An 11,626-nucleotide genomic window follows, 5' to 3' on the forward strand; every position below is an offset into this window, starting at 1 on the left:
ATATAGGAAGCGCTGTGGCCACTCTGCACTCACTGTGGGGAGGTTGGCGATCTGGGGCGACGCCACTGGCTCAAGTGGGGCCCGACGGGTCTCTTACGCCACCTGCCGGCCATCTTGAGATCCCTGTGCAATTGTCCTTTTTTTTTTTTAATATTTATTTATTTGGTTGTGCTGGTTCTTAGTTGCGGCACGTGGGCTCCTTAGTTGCGGCATGCGAACTGTTAGTTGCGGCGTGCATGTGGGATCTAGTTCCCTGACCAGGGATCAAACCCAGGCCCCCTGCATTGGGAGCGCGGAGTCTTAACCACTGTGCCACCAGGGAAGTTCCGCTGTTGTCCTTTTAATGAGACTTGCCATAGTCCTCTGAGGACAGGACATTGTGTCCCCACAGGTACTGGCATCGGTCCCTAAACCCACGGAAGCTGATTGAAGTGAAGTTCTCCCACTTGAGCAGAAATATGACCATGCAACGCACCATGAAGCTCTACCGACTTCCAGAGGCCAGTGGTGCTTCGGGGCCCTGGGCAGGGGCAGGAGGGAGGCCAAGGAGAGCCTTGCCCTCAGCAGGAAAGGAGCGGGGCCTGGGGGGGGGGGGTGGAGGGGGCTCTTACCAGAAAAGCAACTCAACCCGTAGTTTCTGGGTTCCTAGCCTTTCCATCCTGTCGTTCTGTTATCTGTAGCAAGGTTTTTATTTTAGTTGGACTTCCTCTGTTCTCCTGAGCCTACACCTGGGCTAGTTTCTCTGCCATCTGTTGGCAGACTCAGAGAACACCTATTCCGTGTAATTTTAGCCTAAGTGAAGCATAATGGAGAGAGGAATCCACTCACTGGTACGCAGCACATCCCAGGACCCAGCGGAAATGAGCCACAGAGCATCTGCTGCTCCCTCTGCCGAGTCAGGTGGAGGAGAGGTGGCTTGAGGTTGTGAGGGGAGCCCAGATTTCCAGTCCCAATCCTCCCGCCCAGATTTTGCCGCCGAAGGACTAGGCAGCCTGCAGTGAGCTGGTTTTCTCCTCTGGGCCTCGGTTTGCCTAGTTTGCCAGTGAGACAGACGCTCCTTGTTCTCCTGTTGTGCCTGTCTTCAGGAGCCTAATGGATCTTAAAATCCCTTCTCTTCCCTCAGAGCTCTTCCGGGCAGTGTCAGCACAGTTATTGGATGCCTGCTGATCAGAGGGCTGCCCGCCTGGACTCATCAGCCACCAAACTGGATTAATCGCCCTGGGATTGGGCTGATCCACCCCTGGATTGGGGTCATTAGTGCCCTGCTTTGAGAGCCCGCTGCAGCATAGTTAGGCACTGCCCAGGAAACCAGCTTAGGGAGCCATGATGAGTGTCCCCTTGGGCCACTGGAGAGTGTTCTTAAAGTGTAGCAGCTGGAAGAATGTCTTTGGATCTCCCCGCCTGTGGGTGAGAACCCCAGCATGGCTGCTTTTTCAGTCCAGGATTTGAGGTGTCATTTGGGGAGCTACCATGTAGAAACAAGGTCACTAAGTGTTCCCTAGAGACATCAGGATTAGCAAGGAATTATGGCAGCTAGAGGTCCTGGAACTGCAGTTTTAAATTTATTTATTTACTTATTTATTTTTGGCTGCTTTGGGTCTTTGTTGCTGTGCTCAGGCTTTCTTTAGTTGTGGCCAGCTGGGGCTACTGTTCGTTGCAGTGCGCGGGCTTCTCATTGCAGTGGCTTCTCCTGTTGCGGAGCACGGGCTCTAGGTGCACAGGCTTCAGTAGTTGTGGTGCCAGGGCTCAGTAGTTGTGGCGCACGGGCTTAGTTGCTCCGTGGCATGTGGGATCTTTCCGGACCAGGGCTCGAACTCATGTCCCCTGCATTGGCAGGCGGATTCTTAACCACTGTGCCACCAGGGAAGTCCCCTGGAACTGCAGGGTTTTTTTTGGTTTTTTTGCGGTATGCGGGCCTCTCACTGTTGTGGCCTCTCCCGTTGTGGAGCACAGGCTCCGGACGCTCAGGCTCAGCGGCCATGGCTCACGTGCCTAGCCGCTCCGCGGCATGTGGGATCTTCCCGGACCGGGGCACGAACCCATGTCCCCTGCATTGGCAGGCGGACTCTCAACCACTGCACCACCAGGGAAGCCCGGAACTGCAGTTTTAAAAGCAATTCCTGTCCCCAGTAAAGATGTTAAAAAAAAAAAAAAAAGCAGCAATTCCTGTACACCTGAAACTAACACAACATTGTTAATCAACTATACTCTGATATAAAATTAAAAAAAAAAGAAGAAGCAGCAATTCCTGCATTAGGAAGCAGTTGTGTCAGGCAGTGACTGAGGTATATAAACTAACTCTACCCTGATTTCAGACTCGGCTGACCCCACCTTTGTGTATTAAGCCTTTGGGAATGTTCCCTCAGCCCCAGTATTTACTCCAGAGCATCACATGGGTTCATTCCACTGAAGCATTTTCTAAGGAGAAGCAGCTGTGGGGTGGGATTCTGGCATGAGATTAAATCCTGGGAGTTCTGTGCTTTTCTTCTGAATTTTACTTGCAGCAGTGTCCTGCCAGGGGCAGTACTGGGGTAGTGGTGTCCAAGTGGATAGGCAAGGCGGGCATCCAGTGTAGGCTCTACCAGGCCCAGGCTTCCATGGTGCCTGTGGCTGGGAGGCTGTCTGTGAAGTGCTCTAAGTCTATAGGAGAGTGAGCAGTGTAGGAAGAGATGAGCTGCAGTTCAGTGGGAAAAGGTTGTGAGGCTCGGAGGAGAGGGGCCAAGAAAGGCTTTACTGAGGCCCAGGAGTAGCACCGGGCTGGGCCTACCCCAGCACATCCATGGGGTGGTCAGGGTTTCTCCACCATGGCACCATTGACATTTTGGGTTGGGTAATTCTTTTTTTTTAATAAATAAATAAATTTATTTATTTATTTTTGGCTGCATTGGGTTTTCGTTGCTGCATGCAGGCTTTCTTTAGTTGCAGCGAGCAGGGGCTACTCTTCATTGCGGTGCGCAGGCTTCTCATTGCGGTGGCTTCTCTTGTTGTGACGCATGGGCTCTAGGTGTGTGGGCTTCAGTAGTTGTGGCTCACAGGCTCCAGAGCGCAGGCTCAGTAGTCGTGGCGCACGGGCTCAGCTGCTTTGCAGCATGTGGGATCTTCCCGCACCAGGGCTCGAACCCGTGTCCCCTGCATTGGTAGGCGGATTCTTAACCACTGCGCCACCAGGGAAGTCCCTGGGTTGGGTAATTCTTCATCACGGAGACCGTCCTGTGCGTTGTAGGATGTTTAGCAGCATCCCTGGCTTCTACCCACTAGATGCCATCGCACCCCTCCCTCTAGTTGTGACAACCAAAAATGTCTCTGAATATTGTCAGATGTCCCCTGGGGACAAAATTGCTCCTGCTGAGAGCCACTGGGCTAGAGAGACAGAAGATCACAGCCAGAACAGCCACTGGTCCCGAGGGTGGAAGGTCTTGTGTTCTGTGTTAGGGAGTTTGGAACAGGGAGGGGTGTGACGGGCTGTGTTTTCTTAGGAAGCCGGCCTGGGCCATGTGGATAAGAGATTGACGCAGCCTTAGTCAAGGATGGCAGCCTTAACCACGAGGGAAAGGGCCAAAGACACTGCAGGGGCAGGACTTGTGCCGGAGTGGATGTGGACAGTGGGTGAGAGGGAGCTGCCTGGGATAACTGAGGAGTCTCTCTCGAGGGCCTGGGTGGATAGACTCAGGGTCGGGGTAGGAAGGGAGACAGTGTGAGGTTTTTGGTTCATGTAGGACTTGAGAGGGAGCCAAGGTGCTCATGGTCAGCACACCTGATGCTCTCTGGTTCTTTCTTCCAGACTCCCAAGACAGCTGGGCTGCGACCAATGGAAAAAAAGGACATTGCAGTAGTGCACAAGCTGCTCACCCAGTACCTGAAGCAGTTTCACCTCACGCCAGTCATGAGCCAAGAGGAGGTGGAACACTGGTTCTACCCCCAGGAGAATATCATCGACACTTTTGTGGTGGAGGTGAGTGGGGAGGGGTGTTCTGGGCCTCTGCCCCGTTGGCGGGGAGGCGTCCTCCCTAAGTGGCTGGAGTCCCCAGCCTCGGTGACTGAAGAGCGATTGATGGGAGTGTTGGCACCCTAGACTTCCTTGACCATCCGTGCTTGGTCCCCACTAAAGACAGGAAGTTGTAGCTTGCGTTGGCTAAGATGAGCCCTTCCTCTCCCCCTCCCCCACCCCCACTGGTGACTCCCAGTAGAGAGAGCTGAGCCCCTCTCGGTCAGGTGAGCCTTCAACTCCCTGTCTGTCCCCGCTTGGTCTGGTGCCGGCCGGGTGTGCTGGGTCCTGGGAGCTGTGAGAAGGCCCTGGCACCACAGGCGGGGAAGGATCATGGCAGGTTCAGCCCATAGCCCCTCCTGGATTTTCCTTCCAGTTCTGTCCTCAAGTTCCCCCGGCCATGTGTTTTCTCCTCCGTGCATATCCTGTTTCAGTTTCCACCCATTCATCTAGAGCGGCAGAGCTGCCTGAGGGTGGTGGAGTGCAGTAGAAAACATTTTATTCCCAGGTTGCAGGAACCCTGTGCCCATGTGACACTGCCTTCTTCCTATTGTCTGCCCTTCAGAATGCAAACGGTGAGGTGACCGATTTCCTGAGCTTTTATACACTTCCGTCCACCATCATGAATCACCCGACCCACAAGAGTCTAAAGGCTGCTTATTCTTTCTACAACGTTCACACCCAGACCCCTCTTCTAGACCTCATGAGCGACGCCCTCGTTCTCGCCAAAATGGTAAGCAGCAGATCAGAGGGAAGGGGCCGTGGGGCGGTGGTGAGCATGGCTCGCAGGTAGCTGCCCACAGGCTGGGAGCTTTGAGGCCTCCTCCCCCTCGTGCTCCACCAGCCTAGCACTTTTCAGCCAGCAGCTCAAAACTAGGAGGGAGCAAGGAGCGCCCACACTAAGTGAAGGCATTGAACTCCTGATTTATTTCAGTGAGTTTTGTTCTCACGGTAGGCACTGCCAAGGAGCCCGAATAGCCAGGCCTGCTCGGGGAGTAGAGGTGTTCTCCTTACGACCTCCCCAGGGTGGGAATGGGGAGATCGGTGTCTGTTGCGGTGAGTCATTGGAGCGGCTGACAGTAGAGCATGGGGGGAGGGGCCCGGGCTTCTCTTACACTGGAGAGGTCTCCAGGCAGTCCTGCCCCATGGGTTCTGCCTGCGCCTGGCCCAGCCCACTGTGCGCCAGCTGAACAATGACAGGCCAGTCGCTGCCCTGGGAGAGCTTCTGATCAAGCTGGTGAGATTTAGGAAGTGTCTGTTGCAGCCTCAAAGCAGCGTATCAAATGTCGTAAAATCCCTCGGTGCACAGAGGCCTCGGAGTTGGAATGTCAGGGAGTGAGGGAGCAGTGCAAATGCCCAGTGGCTCATGGGAGTCAGCTTTTCAGAGGAAAAGGTTCAGGGCTTGGTCTCCAGAGAGGGCTGTGGAAATTACGAGAGTGTTTCAGGGAAGTGTAACAAGGAACAGTGGGAGCGGTGGCCTGGACACTGAGTACACAAGTGTGTACTGAGGCGCACGCCGAGGAGAGGCCGGGCAGGGTGCTCAGAGCATCATAAGAACCACCCCCAGGGAGCGGGGTGCTGGCCGCAGTCTGGATATAACATGGAAGCAGCAGGAGCTTCTGAAGGAAGATTGCTCCCCTGGCCGCCTGTGGATGGTTTTGATATGATAGAAAAGGGCAGGAAGGTGAGGTAGCTTTCACCTGTCTTCACCTGTTCTTGTCTCTCCCTGCTGCCATGCAGAAAGGGTTTGACGTATTCAATGCACTGGATCTCATGGAGAACAAAACCTTCCTGGAGAAGCTCAAGTTTGGCATAGGGGACGGCAACCTACAGTATTACCTTTACAATTGGAAGTGCCCCAGCATGGGGGCAGAGAAGGTACGTACGCGCTAGGTGCCGCCTCCCACCGAGCTCCCTCGCGGTCAGGCCCTCGGCTGGGCCTGTGTGGGTCAGGGAATTGGCGTCTCCAACGGAACCAGGACCTCGGGTCTGGGATCCAGCATCAATCTGGACCCTTGAAAAGTCCCTCCCTCTGGTGACCAGACTAGGAGGGTCCGTATTCTCCTTTCAGTGGCTGATGTGAGGGTGGCGGAGGGCATGGGCCCTAGAGCCGCGCAGAAGCAGGAAGGTAGTCTCCAGCCTCTCCTCCCACCCGGTGAGCTGCCGCATCCAACTGGGGGCAGGGCTTCAGGACCGTCTCAGGACACTGTGCGAGTCGCGTGCCCCCAGTCAGGCAGGAAGGGAGAGTCTGAGGCCCTGAGGGGGTTTTCCTCTGCTGGGCTGCTGCCCTTATCCCAGTGTGGCCCTCCCTCCCCTGCCAGCTCCAAAAGGTGGCTCAGGGCCATGGGGGTAGCTGGCGTTTACGGGATGACTGACAGGTGAGGGCACCCTTGTGCCCAGTAGTCCTCAGGCTGCCGCAGCTGCTTTCATTAAAAGATCTGGTGTATAAAGCATCAGAGGAGGTTGGGTGAGAGCCCCGGGCTCGCTGTGAGCCTGCTCACTGAGCACGGTGGCGCTCTGCGGGCTCCACCAGTCATTGGGACTGCAGGACTGGGCGGGGGAGTGGGAGAGGCTTTGGACAGCTGTCACCTCAACTCTGCCTCTCCCCCCTTGGCTCTCCTAGGTTGGGCTGGTGTTACAGTAACCAGTTGCCAGTGAGATTCTGGATAAAGCCACTGAGAATTCAAACCAGGAAATGGAGCCCCACCACTTGTTGGTCCAGTTTTCACAAACGTGAGAATCCCTGGCAAAGGGACCAGAACTGAACTGGTTTTACAAACCGCCACTGAACTTGATGATTGTATTGCAATGGCGTAGGCTGCGTGATGTCACCTCTGGCCGTGTCTCTGGTCTCCCTGTTTTCCAATTAATCACATCATTATGCAGCCATGGTCAAGGGAATGTAACTGCTGAAAACTAGCTCGTGATTGGCATATTATGGAATTAACGGGTGAATAATAAAAGTATATATATATTATATATATATATATAAATATTTTAAATATCTTTCATGTTCCAAATGTACAAGGATGTTTGGTCTCTAATGAAAAACTGAATCCAGATCATTCCTCAAAATTAGAATCTCAGGCCAGTGCCAGACAAACACGTTGGTGCAGTGAATTGTTTCCTTCTGAAAGCAGGCATTGACTTTTCTTGGGGGAGCAGGAGAAAGAGGATGTGGGGAATATTATCCAGTTCCCCTCTGAATCAGCTGGAATACTGGCTTCGAGAAGGCGGGCTGGGGTGGAAGGGCTGTGCAAGCTTTGGGGAGAGCTCGGCTCTCTTAGAACGGCAGGGGGAGTCCTGGCTGGGGCTGACTCAACTCGGAGCTTTTCCTGCAGGGGCCGCGCCTTTTCTGCATCCTGAACCTGGGCAGCGGGGATGAGCTGTGGAAGCGGGTTTCATGAATCAAGTCCCTCTTGCAATCCTCTTGGCCTGCTCCCTGTAGGAAGTCATCCTGCCAACTGAGTTTTAAATCAGGGCTCATTAGCCAGCTGTTGCCAACCGTATGTTACGGGGATCAGTCCCCTGTGAGATGATGTTTTTCCACTGCCTGGGGTGACTGGCAGTTTGAAGGGGACCTTTGACCTCCTTGTAGCATCTGGATCGTTGTGGAGACCACATCAGTGCAAATCCTGCTTAGCTCATCTTAGAGCAAAGAGCCAGGAGGACCCTGATGCCCCCAGGGTGGTTGGGCAAGGATGGCGTGGGGCCGACGATACCCAGACCTCCAGCCACCAGCCCTTGGCCTGTGCCTTCCAACCCATTAGCCATCTCTCATGCTCCTTTCCGAGACACACAGCCTGCGAGTAGCGGCAAGGAGTGGTGGCTAGACGCTGATCTGGACTTGGCGACAGAAATGATTTCCTGTTGTCGTTGTCTGAGTCTGATTTTCACTGATGGTGTTTTGTGGATTTTTGTGGTGGTGGTGATGGTTGCTGATGCTGCTGGTGGCCCCCGGAATAATGGAGCTTCTGGTCGCACGGCTGTCGTGTAGGCATCCCTCAGTTGTGCTCAGCCCAGTGGCTTGGGGAGGATCGGGCTGTGAACTGTCGGCAGCAACCCATGTCCAGGCTTGTATGTAAGTTTTGCTCTAGGAGGAGGTAAATGGTGTGGGGTGGGGTGCTTCCACCTGGCTGCTTTCACCTCTCAGCTACTTGTAGAGGGGAGGAAGCCTTAGCTCGCAGGCCTGTAGGGCCGTGTTGCAGGCTGTGGGTTTTGGTGAGCTATGCCAGAGGCTGATTCTGCAGGGTCCCCAGAGCTGGAGGGAATCGTGTGCCTGGGATGGGGCTGTTCTGCCCCTGCACACGCAGGGGTGCTGCCAGCTTCCCGCAGATGGCTGCTGGAGCCAGCAACTCCACTGATTGGCTTTTCATCAGAGGCCTCTAGGGGCCTCCCTTCTCCTTGTCGTCCCCGTGCTGCAAACTGCAGGCACTGATCATGGCTGACCTTTGACTCCTTGACTCCGAGATGCCCAGACCAAAGAAGCTGCTGTTCTTAGCAAGGTGTGCACTGCATTCCACAGACGGTGGGAGTCGGAGAGGCAGGGCTCGCCCCACAGCCATCGGACACACCCCAAGGCCCAGAGCAGCCCGCCCTGTGCAGGCTTCTAAGGATGTCAAAGAACAGAGTGCCCGACTCTCCTACCTTGGGCAGGACCTGGAACTTGGAAAAGCTCCCTGTCACAGGCTTGGTCAGCTCGGGGCCAGGTCCCAGCCCGAGCTGCCTCTGAAATTTGAGGTGCACGACAGCGCCGGGAGTGAGCTTTGCCTTGGTGACTGAAGTCACGGAATGGAAACTGTGAGGCCCGTGCCTGTTCTGGAAGAAACAGATTTCCTGGAGAGGCCCCAGTGTCTCCCTCCAAAACCCTGCGACTGCTCCTTGGACTCTGCCGTTGTCTCCTGGTAGGGACCCTGCCGCCTTCAGCGCCGCCGCCGCCCAGGTCTGCGGGAGTCGGCTCGGTGGTTGCTGTTAGTCTCCTTTTTGCCCAAACAGCCCCTGGGTTCTTCACGCGACTCGTTCCAGGACTTCAGGTCAGAGAGCTCAGAGAGAACCAGTGCTTGGGGTTTGGGGCCTTGCAGGATGGTGGACCCGTGGCTGGCTTGAACCCAACGAGGGAAAGGCCCGGGGCCTCCATACTCATCCGTGGGGACCTGCCTTGGGCAGCTCCTCTTGGTGGGCTTCCCGGGTGTGGCCCTTAACCTCTGCCTCCAGCGCTGGGCTCTCGGACTCCATGTTCCAGATGTTCACTCCTGCCTTTGGATTGACTCTGCATTTGACCCCTGACCCTGTGGCACATTCCCACGGCCTCCTCACTCTGTAAGGAGAGAGCTGGGGAGAAAGGAGGCCTCAGCTCTGGACTGAGGTCAACTACATAGGGCTCGTTTCCCCCACGCGTGCCCACTTCCGAAGATGCGGACATCTGGTTTGAAGGCCGGCCCACACCAAGCCACTTCAACACCTCGGTTTATGGAAAATTTCAGGCCTTGCTGCAGCTCCCTTCTAACTGCCGTCACATACTTGCTGAAGCCCGGGGTGGGTGTCTTGAATTCTTTGTCCAAAGATGGCCCAAAGGCCTGGATAGCTTCACAGAGCTACAGCCAGGGAGAGGGTGGTGGCAGGCCGGGGTGGGGTGTAGGGCAGGAGCGTATTTCTGGCCGGTGCCTCCTCACCCAGGGGCAGCCTTCCTGAGGCCTGGCCCGCCTGCCCCAGAACCAGAGGAGAGCTGGGGCTGTGGTTTACTACTGCAAGGTGACGGCAGGCCTGCAAACAGACCGTCCCTAGGGACGCCGTGGGGGAAATTTCACTCAATTCAGTGCAAAAATATTGACTGCCGGCCGGCAGGGTGCCACATCGGGGAACAGGGAAGTGGGAAGCTTCACCTTTCTGTCTTGGCTTTTCTCCGGGCTGTGGGAGGGGCATCCATTTCCGGGGTGGGGGGAGAAATGCCAAATGCATTGTTGTTCTGCTTGGTACATCTCACTTGTTTCTAATAAAGGAAGCAGCTGAACAAAACCCTCCCGCCCTCCTGTATTCCTCTGGTCAGCAGGTGGCCGTGGAACCGATGCAGCCCCCGGCCTGGGCTGGAGCCCTCTCGCTCTGCAGGGAAGGCCCTCGTGACCACAGCACCGGGCAACTTCTGAACACCTTCCTTTGACAAGGCTGCCCTTTCAGGGCCAGCTTGGCTCTTTGCCCCTAACCTCTCCCACCCGCCAGCAAGGAGCCGGTACTGACTCAGGTTCCTCTGTGTAAGAGGAGCAACCAGGCTCAGCGCCAGCACCCTCGGTCCGGGTCAGCGTGGCTCCTCTGACGGAGGGCGCAGGCACCGCCCCTCCCCCTTGTCCAGATGTCACACCTCCCCTTGCAGGCCAGGGGCCGGGTGGTTCTGTTGAGACACCGGGGGTGCTTTTAATGCTGCAGGCCGGCAGGTCCCACTGAACCAGAAAGGTTCCCAGGAAGGGCCTGAGAAACCGCATCTAGACTTCCTGTGTGTCGTGTGTGTCCCCCCGCCCACCCCCTCTTCTCTTCCTCTGGACCTTTTCATCCATTCCCCCCATGGCTGGTGCTTCCGAGCCCCTTCCCAGGGAGCCTGGGCCCTGAGCGGCACCCTGAGAGGACACAGGATCTGCCCCTGGGATCATCCGTGAGGCCTTTCCCAGTCCTCCTAGACCCCCACCCTACATCTCTCCCCAGCCCCAGAGCAGCTGACTCCAGCTCCTGACAGCGGGCCTGCGGGCCTTCGCGCCCGTCTTAGGTTTGGGCTGGGAGAACACAGCCCTGTGGGTGGTCTCCACCCAGGGGTCTCCAGAATTACGAGCTGTGTTTCTTCTTTGCCCCCAGCTCCCATAATCAGTTCCTGTCAGCTTTTTTGCCTTAAAGACTCTTGCCCTTTGAAGGCCATCTTCCCAGCCTTCGGGCTCTTCTCCTAGCAGTAAACCCTTCCTCTGCTGCACCACGCCAGAGACGAGAAGCAGGACGGGGGGCTCAGCCGGGGCGCCCGTGTTCACCTGACAGGAGCCCCAGCCCAGGCCCTGCGGGGACCGGACAACTCTCAGTTGCCCTTCATATGCCAACACTGGACCTGGCCTCACCGTGCCCCCAACCGTGGGGCTGCAGTTTGGCCGCCTGCCTCTCCTGACAGCCGTGAGTGTTGTGTACCAAGGCCGCCCAGCCCATTCCTTCACGGTTCCTGGACAGGGGGGCATCTGGGCCCCTTCAGAGTCTGATTGTCTTCTTTCAGACACACTAATTCCTCAGAACCGAATGCCCCTCTTGGTGTAAACCGAGAGCAGGGTGAGGCTGTCACTTCTGCATCAGGCAGGAAGGTGGAGACAGCCCAGCCCTGGGTTCTATGGGAGCAGCTTCCAGCCCCAGCCCAGCCCAGCCCTGCCCCAGCCCACCCTCTGGGAACTGCCGTCAAGCTCAGCCCTTGTTGCTTGAGGGAACCCCAGATGCCAGGGCTCCACATTTAATCCCAGAAAGTCACCTTTCTGATAGGTCTCCTCTGGATTCTGCCTTCTGGTGTCTGGGCACCTCTCCCAGCATCTCTAGGGGGGCCTGGGGCGGCCCGCTGCTTTCCAGGCCTTTGTCTAGAAGGCTGGTTGGCTGGTGGAAGGAGAGTTCCAGGTCTCTGGGATTCGT

At 56.2% G+C, this 11,626-nt stretch overlaps 1 protein-coding gene across 1 annotated transcript in view; it reads left to right on the top strand.

Moving 5' to 3' along the window:
• NMT1 (N-myristoyltransferase 1) overlaps positions 1 to 10,142 on the top strand; it is a 33,862-nt gene extending 23,720 nt beyond the window's left edge. The window contains exons 8-12 of the mRNA XM_079905833.1: positions 392 to 500; positions 3,782 to 3,952; positions 4,551 to 4,718; positions 5,726 to 5,863; positions 6,609 to 10,142. Coding sequence (XP_079761959.1) covers positions 392 to 500; positions 3,782 to 3,952; positions 4,551 to 4,718; positions 5,726 to 5,863; positions 6,609 to 6,629 — 607 coding nt within the window. The 3' untranslated portion in view covers positions 6,630 to 10,142. The remainder of the gene's footprint in view (positions 1 to 391; positions 501 to 3,781; positions 3,953 to 4,550; positions 4,719 to 5,725; positions 5,864 to 6,608) is intronic.
• Positions 10,143 to 11,626: the final 1,484 nt, after the last annotated feature.

This window comes from Stenella coeruleoalba, assembly GCF_951394435.1.
Source record: "Stenella coeruleoalba genome assembly, chromosome: 19".
Lineage (NCBI taxonomy): Eukaryota > Metazoa > Chordata > Mammalia > Artiodactyla > Delphinidae > Stenella > Stenella coeruleoalba.